We start from the raw sequence: 17,857 nt of genomic DNA, 5'->3' as shown, positions 1-17,857 counted from the left end.
ACCTCCCTTCAGCCCTCCCAGGGCTCCTCTGCTGTCCTCAGTCTCCACTCCACTGAGCACAGAGCTGCTTTGTACCTGTACATGAATTTGCTGTTTCAGAGGGTGTCATTTACTCAGGCCTGAGCTCTAGTGAGGGATAACTCCCAATCTCACATGGACATTTAATTTTACCAGCGTGTTGCTTCTATACAGTCACTAAATGTGAATTACAATGTGCCCATTTCCATAAAACCCACCCCAAGTTCCCAGATTCAGTCCTTGTTTTCTCTATCCCTGCACCCTTGAGCCAGATGTTTTCTTCTTCTCTTCCAACCATCCTTGCTTGGAAAGCAGCCCCTGCATGCCTTGTTCCTGTGCTGAAAGTTCCCAGGCACAGTAAAAATTGAATGAACCCTTTTGGTATCAGCCCCAGGCTCTGTATGGGCAGGCAGAGGCAGGCAGGAGGCAGAGCTGTCAGCAAAGGAAGGGCCCAGCCAGGTGGGGCAGCCGGGGGATGCCGACAGCCTGCAGGGACAGAGGCGCAGGGCAGGGACACCGTGGGACAGCCTGGGCTGCACAGGGCACAGGGATGGGCAGCAGCTGCAAGACAGCCCTGCCAGAGCCAACTTGGGCAGCACTTTGGCCATGGCTGCTGGGCCTGGGCCTGAGGCAGGAGCAGGGGACAAGTGACCCTTGCAGGCCTGGGGCCTCATTGCCTCCTTGTCCCTGCTCAGCAGCCTGGCAGGGGCCGCCCCATGCTCCTGCCCTTGGTATTGAACATGCCCACATGCCAGTGCCCATCCCAGGAAGAGCCCTGAGCAAGGAGGGAGGGACAGGATCTGCCTGGCCAGGGGCTGGGGCTCAGGCCTGGGCTCTTTGCATTCCTCAAACACATCCAGGTTTGCTCAGCACCAGAGACACCTTTGCCTTGTTTGTCCCCAGCTGTCATCACTGCCTCCAGTGTTCTGCTCTAACTGGAACCTGGGGACACTTTCCCAGTGGTGTCCCTCAGTGGGACACATTAAAACTTCAAGAAAATTTGGAGTTTAAATTTAGCTTTGTGTTATTGACTCTCAAAGACTGAGTCTGATGTAAACAACAGCAAAGCCCTGAGAGGGTCATTAAAGTTTTCCAAGTCCAATCATGGAGAAAGATTTCAAAGAGCAGTAAGAAAATATACATTCCCATTTTAAACGGTGTCTTTGATTAAATTTCTCTTTAGACCAGAGGTGATTGCAGCATTCTGTGATTGATATTGACCCAGGGTCTCTCCTCAGCAGCTTTGGCCTGCTCACAGAAGCTGTGCCTGGAGCTCTGACCCAGTGTGCACAACCTTGCTCCACATTGCCCAGCCCCATCCTGTCTGTCCTCACTGCCCTGGGCCCTGCTGTGCTTGCAGAGCTGGCTGCACCCAGCCTGAGAGGAGTTTTCACTTTTTTGGGGTTTTTTTGAAGCAATCTGAATCTCCTGAGTTTCTCACTGCAAACAGACACACTGCTCAGGTGTGTGCCAGCCCCAGGTGCCACCAAAGGCACTGCAGAGCTGCCCTGGGCCAGCTGTGAGGGTGGATCATCAGCCCAAGCTGCACTGGGCCCCTGCAAGGGGCTGTGGCCATGGGCACTGCACTGACCCCACTGCTGGGTTTGGCTGCCACGGCCACCGAGAGAAATGAAACTGTCCTTGGAAACACTGGGGAGGACTGGGACATACTGGGAACACTGGGAATGCTGTGGGAGACACTGGGACATACTGGGAGTGACACTGGGGAGGACTGGGACATACTGGGAACGCTGTGGGAGACACTGGGACATACTGGGAGTGTCACTGGGGAGGACTGGGACAACCTGAGGACACTGGTGGCATTGCGGAGAAAACTGGGGACACTGGGGCATCATATGGATCAGGTTGGGAGGAACTGGGAACGACTGGGAATGAACTCAGGTGTATTGGGACAGACAGGGCTGCACTGGGAGGGACTGGAGGGCCACTGGGTTGAACTGGGTTCTACTTGGAATGAAATGGGCTGTAGTGGGGTTATATTGGTCTGTACTGGAATGGGCTGGACTGTCCCTGGAAGGACTGTAGGAGGGTGATTTGGCTGTTCCCGCCTCCGCCACATCCTATTTGCCGAGGCTCCCACCCATCGCCGTTCCCAGCCAATCATCACTAGGAATCTGGGCCTAGGGGCCGTGCCCAGAAAGGCACCATATTTTCTCCTTGCATACAACTCCCATCACACCCCGCGGCCCCATTAAGCCCCATTGGAGCCGGGACTACAACGCCCGTCATGCCCCGCGCTCCACAGTACCCCAGGATCGCCCCCGTCTGTCCCATCAGTGTTCCCCAGACCCTCCACGATCCCTCAATGCCCCCTCACCGCCCATTAGGGAGCCCCCGAAAGCGTCCCGGACCCCCTGAGTCCTCCTGACCCCACAGATGCTCGGTACAGCCACTTGTAAAAATTCATCTCCTCTCATCCCCTGCGGCCCCAGAGCCCCTCGGAACACAGTCTCGCGCCTAAAACTCCTGCCGTGCCCAGCGCCCTAAAGAGTCCGGTTAGAGCTCCCCGTAAGTTCTCGAGAGGGTTTCAAGTCGCGGCTCGGACGCAAAAGTGTCCCCTAACAGTCGTGGCGGACCCCCAAACATCGTGATCGAGCCACTTCCGGGACTTCAGCTCCCATCATGCTTCGCGGCGCACGTCCGGCGCTATTCCAGCCGGGACTTCATCTCCCGTCCTGCCCGCGCCCCACCGAGAGTCATTGTAGTGGCGCCTCAAACTCCCGTGATGCTCCGCGGCCCTATTAAATCGTATGATACCTGCGCATACAACTCCCATCACCCCCCGCGCTGAAGAGAATCCCGTCAGAGCTCCCCCAAGGGCCCGCCCGGACCCCGAAGGGCCCCAAATTCCCCTCCCTGACCTCCAAGGGCCCCCCTGGATCCCCAAGTGCTGCCCCGGACCCCGAACTCTCCGTCGGGATCCCTGAGTGCCCCTCCAAGTGCCCACCCGGCTCCCCCAAGTGTCCTCCAGACCCTCAAGTTCTCTCTGAATTCCCTCTCCAGACCCAAAACTGCCCCAAATGTGCCCCAGAAATGTCACCAGGGACCCCAAAGTGCTGCCCCTTGACCCTGTGTGAGAAAAAGATGAGATGAAAAAGATGATAAAAAAGATGATAAAAAGACGACAAATATAACTAATTACCATAAAGAGGAAGAAATAAGTCGCCAAGAAATAATAATTAATTTATGGAAGGAATTGTGTTTTTAATTAATTAAATTAATTAATGAATGAAAGGAATTCTTAGCATGAGAGACAATTTTTTTTTATTGCTAAAAAATGTATAGATTTTTAAAGGAAAATATAAAACTAATGTGATAAAAATAATAAAAATATAATTATAAATTAGAATATTATGTTTATAACTTTATTTATTAATTAAAATTTTTTATAAGGAAAAATACTTTCATTTTTTTATGTGTTTTGAGATGTCAGTCCCCGGTGGGCCATGTCAGACAGAGTGAGGTTGGGGGTGAGGAGCAGCTTGTCCAGACAGGGTCAGCCTGCAAGGGACTCATTCTTCTCCCTGCCCAGACCTCCTAAGGAGACATTCAGCATCAAGATCACCTGGGAAATGCTTCTGTCCCTTCTTCTCTGAAATGAAAACAAAAAAAAAATATTCCGTTGACTGAAAAGAAAAATCATGAGGTGCACATTGGAATCTTCCTCCTGAAAAGAACTCCAAACTGACTCCAATCCCTGCACAAGCCCTGTAGACTCAAAGACAATGGAAGGGAGACCAAGAACTCCTGAGGCCTTTCTATATTTTAACCAGCCCCACGGTGGATTTGGGGCTGGCTCCAAGAGCCTCAGGCACGCAGAGAAGGATGGAGAAGCTGCTCAAGGAGTCAGCAGCAAAACTCCAAGTGCCTTGGAGCATGGCTGGGCCCCAGCGAGGGCAGGGAGTGCCCAAGGCTGCCCAGGGCCTGGTGAGAGCAAATCCTTGAGGGCAGGATTGCAGGGAGCCCAAGGCTCTGAGCAGGGAACTGCAATGCTGAGCAAGGCCTGGCTTGGCTGGGTTTTCTCTCCTTTCAAGAGTCTCTGGGTAGCCACTGTTGGTTTCAGGTCCATGGTCCCTGTGCTGCTCTTGGCCTGTTCTGGTTAGGGTGACGAAGGCAAAAGCTCTGACCATAGTCCTGATGTTGTGTTATGTTTTCTCTGGTTAGAGGCGTTAATTTAATTCTTCATTTGCATGGCGGCTTGTTGTTCTAGGGGTTTTTGTTAGGTCATTCTTTTCTGTTATGTCTTCTGGGATTTTCATATTTGGTTATTATCTGACACAGTCCTCTTCTTTATGGTGTTGGGCAGTTCAACAATTTAGATGGGAGTGGGAATGATAGTAAAAGATTCTAAAATCATAAAATTCGGGGAATTAGAAAGAAGCTAGACATAGTGGGGCCATAGAAAAATGTTAAAATAGACTCTGGAAATGTTAGGCTTTGTGTTTGCCAGATCATGTGAATTTGCACCTGTGTAAGCAGTATATGATAAAAGATATAATTGGTAGATGTGATGATTGTTTAGTAATTAAATACAATTATTGTATAATCATTAGAAGAATTCTGAGAAACTATGTTAGATGTTTGGGGGGGGGTCACGATGAGCCCATGCTTGGCTGAAATCTATGTATACAATAGAACAATATAAGTTTAATAATTAACATTAAAGTTATATAAGGATTGACTATAAAAACATGTTTGTCCCGAATGCATGTCGGAGACAGATTTGGGGTTGTAACCCTGACATTCAGAGCTCCTCAATAAAAGCACCTGCATAGAATCACTCTCGTGATTATGTGCTTCTGAACGCTGACAGGAGCAGTGGGGGGAACACCTTACAGTGAGGGGATTTACATAATTATAAATCCTTTAACTAGCATTGGAACTTGACATAACTGTTAAACATTCAACAAACAATCTATGACTAACGTTGGAACTTTATATTAACTCCTTTAACAATGAACTTTATATCAACTCCCTTAACAATGTATTCTCTACAATTTCCCCCTCTAATTGTTCGATTGGGCTCAAGCTTGCATCAATTAGCAATTGTTTCTTCTTGAAAGTACAATTTTTAATATTGGTTGTAAATTTGCTTGGCATCTTCATGTTCTTGATCATTCATTATCATGATTACTTTTACTTCTTTTTTATTAAGCTCTTTTGGTATCATTACACTTGCTTGTACAGCAGATGCTACAACTCGGATTATACAGGGGAGCATGCAAGGTAGGAGGATCAAACCAGCAATTTCACATAAGATGAAAAAGGTTTTTTTTCCCCACCAGTTTCCTTTTAATGACCAGAAATTGTCCCACCAGCTGGTATCGAATGTAGGGGTCCACTCTGGTGTTCCAACATAAGCTAACTTCCAGATTTCCTTTGAGATATTTCTAATGACTTCACTGCAGTCATCCATTTCTAAGCAGCACTCAGAGGAGTTAAATTTTCCACGTATGCTTCCATCATCAGCTAATAAATAATCTACTGCTAGTGTGATTTGATACACTACAGTTCTAGTCTGGGATAGTTGGTCATTTATGTGGTCTAAAGCTAGACAGGCTCGGTTCGATACCATCTCGAGTACTGCCTGTAATCTCAGAATCCGATTTAACCCCATATAAATTGGGGTCCGGTGTCCCCAGGACCCATCTTGAGCCCGGGTTGCCGATCCATGAGTGCAAATTATTTCCTGGGGGTTCCATACTGTGTTTTTCCGTGTCTGTGTTCCTCCAATTTCAATTAAGTTTCTTTTTGGTCAGCTAGATTTCTTGAAATAATCACATACTGGGACCCCTAGGTTAAATCCAGACTCTTTTGGGAGTAAGAAAAATGACGCTTTAATAATTCCGATAGTGCAAGTGCTGCTCCACTCCCCGGGTAATTCAGTGTAAGCCACATTCCCACATATCCAAACCAGGTTTTCTGGAGCTTTCCAGGAAGCATCACTGAGAGTCATTGGAAATTCCCAGTACTTGGATATTTCTCTCACTCCCCAGAATGGGTCTATTCCTCTTATTCCTTTCTTTCTTTCTTTATTTATTACTTTATTTCTTCCTTTATTTATTCCTTTATTTATTCCTTTTCCAGTACACTCATGGAGTTTAGATCCTTCTCGGTAGATACAGCCTGTTTCTTTCTTCCCAATGGATTTTCAGTGTTAAATTTATTATTTTAAATTATTATTATTATTATTATTATTATTATTATTATTATTATTATTATTATTATTATTATTATTATTATTATTATATTAATATATAACATAACATAACATAACATAACATAACATATATTATATTATATTATATTATATTATATTATATTATATTATATTATATTATATTATATTATATTATATTATATTATATTATATTATATTGTATTACATATAATAGATTCTATATTGATTAATTAATAGTATTATTATATATAACTTATATATAACTAATATGTAATTAATATTAATAATATTAATTAATGTATATTATATATATTATATAATATATATAATTATATATATTATATACATTTAATATTATTTTATATATAATATATATGTTATATAATACATAATATATATTATACAATTATAATATAATATAATATAATATAATATAATATAATATAATATAGTATATATTATATATATTATAATATATATGATATATATAATATATATTAATCAATATTATCATATATAATAATATGATATAATATAATATAATATAATATAATATAATATAATATAATATAATATAATATAATATAATATAATATAATATAATATAATATAATATAATATAATATAATATAATATAATATAATATAATATAATATATGTTATAGTATATATTATATTAATATTATATGTAACATTAATACATAATAATATTATTTTATTATTATTATAATAATATTAAAATAGTATTTTAATAAATTAATATTACTTATTATTATTTAATAAATAATATTTTAATAAATTAATAATGATATTCATTATTTAATAAAAATTAAAATTAATAAGTTAAAATGGTATTGTTTATTATTTAATAAATAATATTTGTTTTTCCAATACAGAAAAAATAAATAATACTTCCAGTATTTATTGGGTTCTCTAGGGACCTACCCAGCTACTGGATGTTTTATTTCTAAATATCTCTTACAGGATATTTCTCCTACTGGGGTTTTATAAATTTATACATTTTATACATTTTCCCTTTCGTAGATATACACTACTCTTCTCCAATTATTTTAGACTTCAATTCCCACCATTCTTTTCCTCTTTGTCCAATAGCTGGTACCTTTTGTCTTGTTTGTGTCCATTTTAAGATTTCTATTGGTCTTAAGCTGATCCCTTCCCAAGGCCAGACTTCGGCCATTTGTGTATTTCCACAGATCCAGCAATTAGTTAAATGTAACTCTTTCCTGATCTTTTCCACTAAATCTATGAATAAGTTTTTCCCATGAGATGTTTCTAGGTCTTCTTTCTCATTTACTGATGTTGTTACTTCTTTCTCTTTTATTAAGTTTGCTGTGCGTTTTTGATTGGACTTATGTTCAAAGCCAAGGCAAGCATCTGCTATAGGATGCTTCCCAAGCAGTCATTGCAGTCATTCTATATTTTGTGAAATCCAATAAGTCTTCCCGTGCCCTTGACAGGTTGCTAACAGAGAGAGGTTGACACAGTTTAGGTTTAAATTTGTATGTACTCGTATTAAAGATCCGGTTTCTTCCCCTCTGTAAAGGGGGTGGTAACATTTAGCACATGGGCTCTTCTGACTTCCCAGTGTGATGTTAAACAAGTAAGATTAGTAAGAGCATTCCCAGGAGTCTGGTATGAGGCATTCCCCTAAACTCTACAATTACTGAGCTGCACCCAGTGATTGGAGTGGCTGGTTTTAGGCGGAATGTAGACTCACCCAGCCTTGCCTCCTGGTTATGCTTTTCTCCTATGGAAGAGCTCATTGGTTTCAGTACAGAGTTTTTATTCTCTCAGTGTCAACACATTTGACTTTTCTTTACTAATTTATTTTTGCCCTGACGGATGTTCTGTAGGAGATTACTTTATACACTAAGATTGGAGTAAACTGGGGTATTTTAACTTTTTAACACAAAAACATTCATCTAAAAACCTTGAACTCAATGGTCAGATGACTTTAAGAATTTTCGGTATCCAAAATTATAGATAAAATACTCACACCAAACAAATAACAAGGTATTTACTCTTATGCCTAACCCTACAAAATAATAGTATGATTTTATGCTAATCCTACAAAATCATAATACACCTTATGCCTAATCCTACAAAATCATAACATACGCCGAAACAAACAAAGGCTCCAACGCAAACAAAAAATTCTTCATTCTTTAATAAACACTAACTAATAATACATGCAACAGGAAAGTATCTACTTTTCAAACTCAGAAGTAAAATATAAATAACATTAACTGCAATTTTTAACAGTTCTTAACAAGTTTTGATTATTTAAACAGTTCTTAACAAGTTTTTGACTATAGACAATCTCCAATAGTCTTTAGGTCTCCTCTGGAGGGTTAGCTTTAGATTGCCTGAGTGATTAGTCACAATCCATTCATTAGAAGACTTAGTAGGGGATGTGGTTGGTTTTGACTCTTCAGTGGGAGGTGGTACAGGTCCTTTAGTCTGGGTTATATGTGTCCACCCCTTCTCTTGGGTCATATGGCTGTATTGGTGGTGAGTAGGACCTGAAAATGACCTTCAAACTCAGAGGTTAAAGGTGCAGAGTTCCATGATTTAAGTAACACCCAGTCCCCTGGATTGATGTTATGTCCCTTAGTGTCTAAGGGAGAGGTTTGAAGGACATAGCCCTTTTTCCTAAGATCTTTGAATCTCCTTCCTATGGCCTTTACCTATTTTTGTGTGGCTGTCTCTCCTTCTGGATAAATTCCCGTGCTATACAGGGTTGTCAAGAAGGGGAGTCCTAACATCATTTCATAAGGTGAGACTCTTATACCTGTTTGAGGCCTTGTTCTTATTTGTAACAGTGCTAAGGGTAGACATTTAAGCCAATTCATCTGGCTTTCTGTAACTAATGTAGTTATCGTGTTTTTGATGGTTTTATTCATTCTTTCTACTCTTCTGGAGCTCTGGGGATGCCAATGGGTTGTGCAACCTCCATTTCATTCCCAGGGCTTCAACAACTTGTTTTAAGTCTTGGGCAGCAAAATGTGGACCTCGGTCAGAATCGACATTATTTATCAACCCATATCGGGGAATGATGTTTTCTAGGATTGCTTTTGTGGCTGCTTGGGCTGTCTCTGTTTTGGTCGGGAACGCCTCTACCCAATGGGTGAGGTGATCCACGGTCACTAATAAGTGTCTGTGTCCCTGAACAGGGGACATTTCTGTGATGTCTACCTGCACGCTTTGGAACGGCCGCAAGGACAACTCTCTTCCCCCAGATCAGACAGTACTCTTCTCAATAATTTCTGATTAATTTGTTGGCAAGTTAAACGTCCCTTGGTAACTGCCTTTGCTATGGTACGTACTCCCATGCACATTTGATCCCTTGGAAAGTGGTCACATAAGCCTTGTATTCCCCAATGGGTCAACTCGTGTAACTCCATCATCACCTTTCGGGCTACAGCTTTATTTAAAATTTGCCATCCATCAGAGGTCCACCATTCTCCATTTTCTTTTTGCTGTCCTCTCATATTTTCTAACTCTCTTAATTTTTTCTCATCAAAGGTGGGTCTTTCCTCTGTTCTTTCCCCACTAGGTGTTCCTTCTATCTTAAGAATTTTAATTCGACTACCTTGTTCCAAGGCTACTTCTTTCACTACTTGATCAGCTAATCAATTTCCTTTCATTTTAAGGGTGTCCCCTTTTTGATGTCCTTTTATGTGAACTTTGGCTATCTCTGTTGGTGTCCTCAGGGACTCTATTACTAATTTTCTTAGCTCTTCGTGTATTAAATTTTTGCCTTTAGAATTAAGGTACCCTGTTCTTCCCATGTTTTTCCAAATGTATGGGCAATCCAAGATGCGTACTGGGAGTCAGTATAGATTGTTCTTTTGTCTTTTTCTAGTAAAGGGCACAGATTTCACAGCACCGGGCACACCAATTTGAGGGTAGCTTTCCCATTTCCTCAACTTGCATGTTCTGCCCATCTATGATTGCATACCCTGAGACCTGTTTACTGGCAACCATTTGTGATGATCCATCTGTAAATAAAATTCTCCCATATGGGACGGGCCCTTTTTCTAAATCTTCTCTCACTTTAGTCTGCATTTCAATAATTTCAAAACAATCATGCTCCAGGTCTGTTAACAGCTCTCCTGTGAGGAACTGGGCTGGATTTAAACATTTTGAAGTGACACATTCGAGGCCCTTGGTACTTATTAGGATGACTTCATACTTTAGTATTTGGGAGTCGGTTAGCCACTGAGGGGCCTTGTGACTTAAAACAGCTTTTACATTGTGTGGGGTATGAACCCGGATCTTCCCCTTTCAGGTAAGTTTCTGTGTATCTTCTATTGGGGTGGCTGTTGCCTCTATCACTTGCACACAGGCTGGCCACCCTCTGGCTACTGGATCTGGTAACTTGGAGAGAGATGCGACCGCTTCCTGCATCCTCCCCAATCCCGTGTAAGGACTCCGCAAGCTATCCCTTCTTCCACGTTTACCAATAGGTCAAAGATCTTTTTAAGGTCTGATAGGCTCAGTACAGGGGCAGGGGACAATTTAATTTTCAAATTCTGAAGCTGTTCTTGTCATTTGAGTTCCAGGTTACAGGCTCTGATTCGTTCAATTTGCCATATGGAAATTTAACACTCTTAATATACTGATCAAGCCATAATCTGCAATGCCCAAACAAACCTAGTAATTTTCTAATGTCTCTTTTGGTCTTTGGGGTAGGGATGGACAGAATTCCCAACATTCTCTTGGGGCTTCACCTTTTATACCCTTGGGTGATTATATGTCCTAGATCTGTTACTTCTTGTTCCACAAATTGCAGTTTCTTTTGTGATACTTTTAGGCCTTTTTCCCCTAAGAAATTTAGGAACTCTATGCTAGAACTTCTAACTTTGTCTTGTTCTCCCTCTGATGCAAGTAAATCATCAACATATTGTAAAATATTTACCCCATTCTCAGGTTTAAACTGTTCTAGGAGTTCTAGAGCTTGCCAACAAGATTCGGGGATTCTCTAAACCCCTGGGGAAGACCTGTCCACCTTAGTTGCTGTTTTCTTTTCTTTTTAATGTCCTCCCATTCAAAGGCAAACCAGTTCCGGCACTCTTCAGCCAGAGGACATGCCCAGAAGTCATCCTTTAAATCCATGACTGACAACCATGCATGCTCCTCAGGTACTTGGCTTAAAAGGGTTTACAGGTTTTGTACTGCCGGGTGCCTCACAACCATTCTTTTATTAACTTCTCTTGAATCTTGTGCTAATCGTTAACTTCTATCAGCTTTTCTCAACGCTAGTATGGGAGTATTATGTGGAGACATGCATGGTGCTAAAATCCTTCTTTTAATAGCTGGTCAGTTACTGGGGCTGGTCCTTTCTTTCCCTCTGGGGAAATTGGATACTGCCTTACCCGAATGGGGGAGATGTCTTTCTGCAGCTCTACTTCTATTGGTGGAATATTCAAACAACCAATTTTTCCCTCCCCCACCCACACATTTGGATACATTTCATCTATGTCTCCCTTAGTTAAGACCATTATTTGTACTACCATTTTTCCTTCTTTTGGCATTACTCCAATTTCCAATTTGATTTGTAAGTCATATCCTAATAAATCACAACATAACTTGGGGATGTAAATGAACTTAGCTCTCTTGAATTTCCTCTAATTTCTACATCTTCTATAATCTGGGCCTCCAATGGTTCTCCTTTGGCCCCTCATTCTTTGCAGACCTTTATACCGACTGTGATTCCTGTTGGTATTTTAGTCACATATGACTTGTCTGCTCCGGTATCAACTAAAACTTCAAATTCATCATTCTGGGGACCAATCTCAAAATTTACAAAGGGCTCTTCTAGATGATTCATTAAATTCCCCAGGGCATACAACCCTTGACACCCCTATTCCGCATATTTCTTGTCACTTCTTAAGATGTTCTCTAGAGTTTCTTGCTCCCAGGCTATGGCTTCATCTAATTGGAGTTTCTTACAGTTTCTCTTTAGGTGTCCTTTCTCTCCACAGCAATAACAATATTTGTCACTGAGTAGAGCCCTCGCCCCTTTTGGTCCAATAAAACCTTTGTCTCTTCTAAGTGGTTCTACTGGCGTGTATTTCTACTGGCTCCCACACTTTCTCTGGCTATGGCTGCCATAATTTTAATTTTTTGTCTTTTCTTCTTCTCTTCCTATATATACTCTTATGGCTTCTCACAGCAGTTCATTAATACTTTTTTCCTGCCAGTCCTCTATTCTTTCTAACTTTCATCTGATATCTTGCCAGGATGTAGTGACAAATTGTACCTTGAGAAGGACTTGGCCTGTCGGAACCCAGGACACACCTCTGGGTGCCCTGGAGGACATGTGCCCCTGGCAGGGGGCTGGGGATCCCTGGCAGCGGGCCTGGGGAGTCCTGGCAGGAAGCCAAAGACGCCTGGGATTTTGATCTTAACCCATGGAGCAAATTACCACCCTTGTATGAAGAATTACAAGTCACAAAATTTAAGTAGAATGATAATGAATCTGTCAGAGGGTATAAAATGGTATTTTGGGGATTTTTATATAGAGGTCTAGGAGGCAAGATGGAGGGACTTGGGTGTTGTCCTATTCTTCTTCCTTCTTCTTCTTAGTCTCCATGTTCTTGGTGATGGTGGCATTTTAGGATTGGTTTAGAGTAGAAGTAGACTGTCTAACATAGGTGATAGGTATTGGGAAATAATGATAAATAAAGTACACGTAGTTCATAGTATAAAATGTAGACACCAGCCCTGGGATGGGGAGTGTGCCTCTGTCTGACCTGCTAAAAACATCTTGGCAGGCCAGAGAAAAAATGTTATAGATAAGAAACAATAAACAACCTTGGAAACCAGAGCTGAAGAATTCAGACTCCTTCTTGGAAACATCAGGCTGAGAAAAAAGGATTCTTGGGGTCATCCCCGACTGCAGGGAACCCAAGATTGGCCTTCTGGGCTGTCTGGGTCAACATTAGAGTAAATCTGGAAGTTTTGCTTTAGCCTATTAAGCCATGGTGCTGGGGTCTCATCTTTTTCCTGGGTGCCGTCAAACACTAGCCTGGTATTACTCCCTCTAGGGACTGATTCTTTTATCCCTCTGGTCATTAGGGACCTGTAATCTCTCATGTTCCTTCTCCCCTCTTCTTGATTAGAGTCCCAGCTAGCTCCACTAAAGGCATTTTTTTTTGTCACCTGGGGGCCTGGGTTGGTTTTCTTGCTCCCAAATTTTCATTCCTGCAGTTCTTATTAATCGAGTCTTTTCTGGGGAAAATAGGATGTTAAAGGTGGAGTTCAATTCTCCCCATGTATAAATATTGGGGGCTAAAAATGGATTAATTTGATTTGCTATTCCTACTGGGTCTTCCACTAAATTTTGCAATTCTTTCTTAAAATTCCTAAATTTGGATGCAGTCAAGGGAGCATTTACAAATCCTATCTCACTGGCCACCCTGCCCATGGGAACTTCTCTGAGGGGGAACAATTTTTCCACTTTACCCACTTTGGACCGGGTGTTACAACATCAGCTGTGGAGGCTGACTGGTTAACTTCACTCTTGGGCATGAGATTCTGAGATGTTTTTTGGCTTCTCATTTGTGCTGAGGGAGGCAGAGCAGGAACCTGCTGGTGAATTAGGGGTGCATGAGATGGCAGAGGTAAGGGAACAGTAGTGAAGGGTAAAGAGAGTAAGGAGAGGGTAGAGGGGAAGGTGTTGGAGGTATAACTGGGTTAGGAGGTGGTAAAGGAATGACAGCTGGGAGAGGAGGAGGAATTGGGTCCACAGCAAGAAGAATTGGAGGAAGGATTTGAGGTACTGCAAGGGTAGGGTGAAGTAAGTGGTCAAGGAGGTCCCAATTTTTGTTAGCCTTCCCAGCCTCTTCTTCTTTTACTTTCCTAGCTTGCTTTCCCTCTTTTAACTTATAGACTCTTGTATTTTCCTCCTCTGAGGCGTGCTTTAGCCAACAGGTGACATTCTGTATGTGATGGGCCTTTTGCAGGAACTTGGGACAAAACAGAACATGCATCACCTTCGGACAGAGAGGTAGGTATCTCAGGATATGTTTAAGGATGTTGTTAGCTCATGCAAAATGAAAATTATACAGGTGAAAGCTTAAGACTTAACCAGGTCACATCTGTGAAGAATAATAAAAATGTTTCTATAAGTACATTAATGGCAAAACAAGGTACAAGGACAATCTCCATTCATTATTAGGGGAGATGTGGTTACCAAATATGAGGGAAAGGCTGAGGTACTTAACCCCTTTTTTGCCTCAGTTTTCAAGAATAAGTCAAGTTCTCCTCAAGAAAAGTGTTCTCCTGAGCTGGTGGATGGGCACAGGGAGCAGAACAGCCCCTGTAATCCAGAAGGAAGCAGCTGGTGACCTGCTGAGCCACTCAGATACTCACAGGTGTCTCTGGGAGGAGATGAGATCCATCCCAGGGGGATGTGGGAGCTGGTGGATGAGCTCCCCAGGCTGCTCTCCATCATTTACCATCAGTGCTGGCTCAGCAGGGAGGTCCCAGAGGGCTGGAGGTGCCAAGGTGAGCCCGCCCCCAAGAAAGGTGGGAAGGAGGATCTGGGGAACTCCAGGCCTTTCAGCCTGACCTGGGTGCCTGGCAAGGTTTTGGAACAGATCACCCTGAGTGCCATCACAGGGCGCCCACAGGATGGCCGAGGGATCAGAGCCAGCCAGCATGGATTCCAATGTCTGCATGGAATGGTCTGGATGAGGGGATTGTGTCCAACATCAGCAAATCTGCAGATGACACCAAACTGGGTGTGAGTGTGTATCTGATGGAGGATGGAGGTAGGCAGGTTCTGCACAGGGCCCTGGACAGGCTGGATCCAGGGCCGAAATCCAACAAGGTGAGGTTTAACAAGTCCAAGTGCAGGGTCCTGCACTTTGGCCACAACAACACCTGCAGTGCTACAGGCTGGGGACAGAGTGGCTGGAGAGCAGCCAGGCAGAAAGGGACCTGCAGGGACTGATGGACAGCAGGCTGGGCATGAGCCAGCAGTGTGCCCAGGTGGCCAAGAAGGCCAATGGCTCCTGGCTGGATCAGGAATGGTGTGGCCAGCAGGAGCAGGGCAGGGATTCTTCCTCCGTGCTGGGCACTGGTTGGGCAGCACCTCGAGTGCTGTGTCGAGTTCTGGGTCCCCTGGGGTGGGGAATTAGAAGAAATTTGTATCAGGAAGAGTAAAGAAAGCAAAGGTGAAGCAAAGGAAATGCTCAGGGTAGTTTGGGGGTGGCTGTCAGGCAGCACTGGCTCTGAGCAACAGCATCTGCAGTGGCCCAGGAAACTCCCAGCTGATGGGAACAAATTTTCTGGCTGAGTGCAGAGGCCAGGACAAAGCTGAGCGGTTTCCCTGGTGTCCCCCAGCCCTTGCTGGCCCCAGGGGCTGATGGCATTTGTGCTCCCTCAGGTTCATGTCCCCACAGCAACAGCATGGGGGCACTCCCCTGCTGTGTGCAATGCAAACAGGGGCTGCTGAGCCAGTGCTGCCGTGTCTGTGCCTGCAAGGATGGGGCACCTGTGTGAGCTGGGCGAGAGGCCAGGGCTGCAGAGGGGGGATGTTGTTGGCAGCTCCATCAGGACGCTCTGGGACACTGCCCTGAGCTGTGCAGCGCACTTGGGATGGATCAGCCCCTGCTCTGCTGCACCTTCCCATCTGCCCCAGGGCCCTTGCAGAGCCCCAGCCATGCTGTTTGCCCCCAGCCTGCCCACGGCCAGCCTGGGGCTGCTCACAGGGGTTTTCTGTGCTGAGCATTGGCCTGGCCATGTTCTTGAGAGAGCCTGGGCAAGGAGCCTGGAGCCGCCAGGCCCTGGCCTGAGGCGTCAGCACTGCCCCAGCAGTGCCCATCGCCTGTCCCTGCTGCAGCCCTGGCACTGCCACCCCCAGGGCCGTGCCTGGCCCTGAGAGCACTCAGGCCCTGCAGCAACAACAGGGCCACCAGGGCAGTGGGGCAGGGCCACGGCAGCAGCACTGGCAACACCAAGTGCTGCTGCTGCTGCTGCTGGGCACAGCTGCTGGGCCAGCACTGATCTGCCCCCATCTCTGCACACAGACATTGCTGCTGCAGCTCCAGAGAAGGCAACACAAGGGCATCTCTACAGAAAACTTGGCTGGGAGTTCCTTTATTTACTTCAAAGTCACCCAGAGTGCAGCCCCTCATTGACACAGTCTGTGACCACAGGCAAGTTGGAGAGAAAAAAAAAAAAAAAGGGAAATGGCAGAAACAATGACATTTTTTCTGGACTATATTTAAACATAAAACAAAGGAAAAGAACCTCCACAGTTTACCCAAAAAGAAGTAGCAAAGATGACTTTGATTACAAAGTATATGCAGATATTTCCCAGCAGTTTAATGTTTCTGAAAGCATGCAGTCATCAGTGTCCACACTGCAGCCTTGAGCTCCTGGTTCCTCAGGCTGTAGATTAGAGGGTTCAGGACTGGAGGCACCACCGAGTACAGAACTGACAGGGCCAGATCCAGGGATGGGGAGGAAATGTTGGGAGGCTTCAAATAGGCAAATGTGGCTGTGCTGATAAACATGGATAGAACTGCCAGGTGAGGGAGGCAGGTGGAAAAGGCTTTGTGCCGTCCCTGCTCAGAGGGGATCCTCAGCACAGCTCTGAAGATCTGCACATAGGAGAAAACAATGAACACAAAACAACCGAATACCAGACAGGCACTGACAGCAAGAAGTCCCACTTCCCTTAGTTGGGATTTGGAGCAGGAGAGTGTGAGGATCTGTGGGATTTCACAGAAGAACTGGCCCAGGGCATTGCCATGGCACAGGGGCAGGGAAAATGTATTGGCTGTGTGCAGCAGTGAATAGAGAAAGGCACTGGCCCAGGCAACTGCTGCTATGTGGGCACAAGCTCTGCTGCCCAGGAGGGTCCCGTAGTGCAGGGGTTTGCAGATGGAAATGTAACGGTCATAGCACATGACGGTCAGCAGATAAAACTCTGCTCCAATGAAGAACAGAAAGAAAAAGAGCTGAGCAGCACATCCAGTGTAGGAGATGTCCCTGGTGTCCCAGAGGGAATTGTGCATGGCTTTGGGGACAGTGGTGCAGATGGAGCCCAGGTCAGTGAGGGCCAGGTTGAGCAGGAAGAAGAACATGGGAGTGTGCAGGTGGTGGCTGCAGGCTACAGCGCTGATGATGAGGCCGTTGCCCAGAAGGGCAGCCAGGGAGATGCCCAGCAAGAGGCAGAAGTGCAGGAGCTGCAGCTGCCGCGTGTCTGCCAATGCCAGCAGGAGGAAATGCCTGATGGAGCTGCTGTTGGACATTTGCTGGGGCTGCACATGGGGACCTGTTCATGGAGAAAGGACAGTAAAGACTTAGGGGAGGTACCTGTAAACAAAATCAAGGCCATTTCCCATACATCCTCCTCTATAACACACAGACATTGTCTTTAATTTTTAAGAGTTCTGAGGTTTTCTTCATAAGCTCCCCCCATGTCTCTGCTGGTAGTTTTGGATATCAAACCATAAGCATGTCTGAGGCCCTCAGGGAGAACAGAGTGAGTTCCCTGGGTCAAGGTGATGAATACAGACTGAGGAGAGATGGTCTGTAATTCTGACCTGTTCAGAGTTTCTTTGGGATTTAAACTTTCTCAGGTGGAAGGTGACCACC

The 17,857-nt window shown here is 44.3% G+C and overlaps 1 protein-coding gene across 1 annotated transcript in view; it reads right to left on the bottom strand.

Annotated features, from left to right (window-relative positions):
• Positions 1–17,130, bottom strand: part of LOC134433865 (olfactory receptor 14J1-like) — a gene marked incomplete at its 5' end in the record, with an annotated part of 31,571 nt that extends 14,441 nt beyond the window's left edge. Inside the window, one exon of the mRNA XM_063182566.1 lies at positions 16,678–17,130. Within this exon, the coding sequence (XP_063038636.1) occupies positions 16,678–17,130 (453 nt within the window). The remainder of the gene's footprint in view (positions 1–16,677) is intronic.
• Between the last annotated feature and the right edge of the window lie 727 nt (positions 17,131–17,857).

This window comes from Melospiza melodia, unplaced genomic scaffold, assembly GCF_035770615.1.
Source record: "Melospiza melodia melodia isolate bMelMel2 unplaced genomic scaffold, bMelMel2.pri scaffold_28, whole genome shotgun sequence".
Taxonomy (NCBI): Eukaryota; Metazoa; Chordata; class Aves; order Passeriformes; family Passerellidae; genus Melospiza; species Melospiza melodia.
This window is presented reverse-complemented; position numbering and strand designations above follow the sequence as displayed.